This window comes from Gavialis gangeticus, unplaced genomic scaffold (assembly GCF_001723915.1).
Source record: "Gavialis gangeticus isolate Ggan-Ray unplaced genomic scaffold, GavGan_comp1, whole genome shotgun sequence".
Taxonomy (NCBI): Eukaryota; Metazoa; Chordata; order Crocodylia; family Gavialidae; genus Gavialis; species Gavialis gangeticus.
The window spans coordinates 18,853,834-18,858,240 of NW_017729033.1; the positions used below are offsets into that span (position 1 = coordinate 18,853,834).

The 4,407-nt window shown below is 46.6% G+C and overlaps 1 protein-coding gene across 2 annotated transcripts in view; it reads right to left on the reverse strand.

Moving 5' to 3' along the window:
• The window catches only part of LOC109304039 (flocculation protein FLO11-like), a 39,139-nt gene extending 34,924 nt beyond the window's left edge, over positions 1-4,215 (reverse strand). Inside the window, exon 1 of one of the 2 annotated variants that reach the window (XM_019526515.1) lies at positions 3,797-4,215. In XM_019526515.1, the coding sequence (XP_019382060.1) occupies positions 3,797-3,851 (55 nt within the window). In that variant the 5' untranslated portion in view covers positions 3,852-4,215. The remainder of the gene's footprint in view (positions 1-3,796) is intronic. The other variant, XM_019526514.1, reaches the window with a different exon arrangement.
• Between the last annotated feature and the right edge of the window lie 192 nt (positions 4,216-4,407).

Sequence of the window (4,407 nt, forward strand, 5' to 3'; positions counted from 1 at the left end):
TTTCAGAGAAGTTGTGTCCAACCCATTGAGCACTTTGAAGAGAGAGGACCAACCTCGAACCCAACTCAATATGGTATGGCTACCGACCTGCTGTTGCAAGTCCCTTCACCCCTCTGATCCCTTTGCTCCCACTGTCTCTGCCCTGTCCATTTAAGGGCAGAAACCACCCCTCACTTTGCGTTCGTACAGGGCCAGGGCCCGCAATCATAACTGGGGCTGCCAGGTGCTACGGTAATGCAAACAACTGCAGCATGAGAATTCAACTGGTTTGTGACCTCAAGACATTCAAGAAATATGACTGAAATACTTAATTTAATTTCCACCACTCACTCAGGCAACCAATTCAAATGAGTCCATTGACAGCTTGGCTTTAAGTACAGTGGCCTTTTAATCATGGGAAAACATGAGTTTAGCCCACTTCTGCATATCATGGAGGTTGCAGACACGGCCACACTTACCTCTTCATTGCTCTGCAGTGTAATTGGGCAGTACACAAAATATATTAAATAAGCAGAGAAGTACCTGATACCTTGATTGTCTTCCGGACATGCTGACTATGGATTGCTGTTTGCCATGCCTACTCAGAGTGTGAGCCAGTGGTTCTCAATCTTTTTAGCTTCAAGGCCACTCCTTCATAACTTTTGTGACTTGAGCACCCCACTTCTACAACTAATTTCTTTATTAACATGCTTACCTCCTCACAGCAGTGGGGTGGGGGAAGGAGTAACTGCCTGGGACAAGTGTGTGCTGGCTTCCTTGCTGCAGGGTGGGGAGCAGCCAAGCAGGGAGAAAAGCCTAAGTGTGCTCATGTCCTCATGCCTTGTGGCACCCAGTTGAGAGTCGGTGACATCAGCTCTTGTAGGTTTGACTTGTGATGCTTTGCTGTCTGTATGCTCTGTTGTTGTAGCACCCACTGTGCACTAGGTGGGCCATAATAGTTTTGTGGCATATTAAGTATCAGATATTCAAGTCTAAGGACCTTGGGGGCCATCAGATTTTCTCAGTGCTGGTTCTGACCACAGACAGGTTCAGCAGCAGCTCAAAAGAGCACCCTCTGGCCCCCACATTTAGACAAAGGACCTAGACATTAAAACCTCTTCCTCGCTTGGTCTTCCTTATTTGCCATCTGAAGTCTGTTTGTTTTCTTGGGAGCAGTTCACAGTGAGCTGCCATGGTCCCATTTTTGTGCACGTGGATTGCTGCTAGCGCAGGGATCCAGAGCGGTGTAGTGGCATAGTCACCCCCCGCCCTCCCCCCTTTCAGACCATGCAGCAGGAGCAGCAGCCAGAGACTTTGTCCCTAAAGCAGGTAAGAATCACATACCTTCCCTTCCCCCCAGGCTCAGCAGCACCTCCCATCTCCTTTCCTCCTGTTTGCATGGATACCTTTAAGAGTGTTACGTATAAGTTGTTATGTTGGCCCCCGGGGTTACAGGAGGGAACAGCAGATCAGTAGGCTCAGAAGGCTCTCTGAATAAACAAGCTTTATTGTTTTAAGTTTAACTCCCTGGTCTTTTGAGAATAACACACCTTCTCCCCTCCCCTGCCTACCACTTCTGCTCCCAGCTGACTCCGGAGTGGGGAGATGCTCCAGAGTTGCTCCTGCCCCGCTCCAGCTGGGCTGTGCAGGGATCCAGGCTCCACCAGGGACAGCAGCAGCAGCAGCAGCAGCAGCAGCAGCAGCAGTGGGTGGGGAACCAAGCAGGGATGGGAAACCCACCAGCCCAAGAGCAGGTGCAAGGAGAAACCACCCACCAACTTCCCCAGGAAAGCCCAGCTCCCCACACAGCCGCCCCACAGCCTCTGCTGAAGCAGGATAGGAGCAGCTAGGACAGCGATGGTAGCAGGCATGTCTCCCCTTGCTGCAGCCAGAGGCACACGTAGAGAGGGCTAGGAGAAAGCGGCAGTGGAAGAAACGGGAGGTGCTGCTGAGTACGGAGGGCAAGAGTGCAGAAAGGATGTTTCTTACTTGATTCAGGGACTTGCGTCCCTGGCCGCTGCTCCTGCAACATGGTTTGCCCACCCTGGTGGGAAAAGGGAGGGAGACTGAGAGTAGGGGAGTTGCATTTCTTTTAGACAAAAAGACCATTTGAAAAAAATGTTGGCAAAAAGTTGCTGCTGTTGAAGGCTTCAAAAACAAAGAAAAATGCAACCTTTTTAATAAAAATATAATTGCACCTAATCAAAGCAGTTACTGAAACTTTTCTTTTGCTGACTTTGGTAGATGAAAAATTCAACAACAGTTTGAATAACGCTTTTGGAAAAATAAGTCTGGAAGAGGGTGAAGAGATCAGGCCCACTTGAAACACTATGAAGAAGCGGGCTGACGTTGCTACTCGCTCTAGTAACAAATCTGTGTCCAAGTGACATTTAAGCAACCTTGAGTCTGTGTCTACTCTGCGCTTACTCTGAAGTTCTCGGGGTGATTTATTTTGCTTTCTCAATAGAAGGAATATATTTTTACGGCATCCAAACCTAAGCTGAAAGAGAACTGCCAGCAACCGGTGCCGAGGCTCTGATTCATGTGTTAAGCACAAAATGTGACTGGACACAGTTGAGTCGATTGTGAAAGTTTTCTGAACTCTCCTCAGCTACAGGACGACACGCTTCCTGATGTACACACACGCTTAACCCCCGCTGTCTATAAGAAAAGCACACTTTAGTCTATGGTTTGCAAGAGAAGAGCTGTCATATTGGTCATAAGAAAACCCAAATTGAGTCTAGATTTGTATATTTAGGTGAATATTAAAGTACCCCTCCCTCCCTCCCCAGGTACACACACACATGTCTCTTGTTCTACTAATGAATAAGAACACGAGCAAGCTGTTCTTGAGCTGAACTGTCTCCACGTTTGGCCAGCTCCAAAAGGAGCAGGGACTCTCACCCAGTTCATGCATTATCTGTTAATCATGTGCGCTGAAGACAGATTAAGATGACCAAGCAATTTATCTAAGCAGTTCAGCTCTTTGAACAACAATTTTATAAAGGCAAGTGTGCTCATTTCAGGATTTTGAGTTTCTCAGTATTCCAATGGTACAAAAGCACACAGAGATGGAGCCAGGGCCAGACACCACACACAACATTACAACAAAAATATTATCTCTGTACTCTAAGTCGGCCTCTCGGGTTTATCCATGTGCAGGCTCTGCCTCGTACATATTCTCAAGAATATAAAATTCTTGGAATCCAGAAGAGTGAAAATATCAGCGATTTCTGAACTGGAGGGACAAATTCTGTCCTCAGATACGTGGAGACAATTCTCATTTTTTTAATGCACTGGGCTGTGCATCCAAGGGTGGAGTTTGGCCAGCAGTGTATCGTCTGTTGTAACAGAGTTAAGTATTTAAGATCCTGCTAGAGCCTGTTAAATTGTTTTTGAAGAACGACTGCTTTGTCAGTGCATCTTGGAGCTGCAACTGCTGTTTTCTAATCCTTATTTCCATTTTGTTACAAATTTGCAAGTAAAGTGTTGCAGAATATTCAGAATTTGGCTCCGCTTGTTAATGTCTTTATCCATAAATATCTGAAGTGTAAAGAGAGAGCGAGCGTCCACCCGTACCACCTTCTTAGGGATGTTCTCCCAGCTCCGTGCTGTTACACACACGCAGTCCGTTACAAAACTCCCAGGCTCCTTATCCTGCAGGCTATTCTCTCCCCTTCTGTGTTTTACAGTGCAGCAGAAACCAGTAACTGCATGAATATGAGAGGCCCCATCCTCAAGCAGAAGCTTACAACTGCCTAAAACTTTCTTAGATCATGGAAACCAAAATGTCGCACTTAAAAAAGGAGCTACTCACCTATCAAGCAGGCTGCACCTAAACTCCAGAGCAGAGACCTGGGCCACGGACCCATTTTTCCAAGGGTGTATCATAAAGCGCCTCACCAAGCGGGATCAGCCACTAATCTCCTGGATCTAAGAGTTTATCCTCTTTAGTCTTTGTTCCCAATATCATCACCTGACTGGTCATGTGGCTGAGTCGCATCAAACCCCCACAATATACCCAGCAGGGCTTACTCACAGACTGAGGCGGGCCTGTTTCACAAGTCTCTTGTCTTTCGAAAGCGCAAGCCCAAAATAAATATTCTGTAAAAAAGGTTTCTCTTGAGCCTGATGATCTTCCTGTTCTGGACTGAAGTGCTGGCAAGAGCACTGAGCTCTGAAAGCTGAAGGCAAAAGGAGCAGCTGCTGGATGCCACACGCAGGGTACAGAAAGGCTAGGCAGCTGGCTGCTGTCCAAACCCCAGATCTTAACTTCAGCCACCATTGCTTCATTTAAAAAAAAAAAAAAACAACCCACAGAGTCCCTCTTTCCTTTTCTTTTTTTTTTTTTAAACTGCAGCCAATTATGTTGTAACTAAAAGTACCCTTAATTATGTCAGGGACTAACCTAAACAAATTTACTAGCAT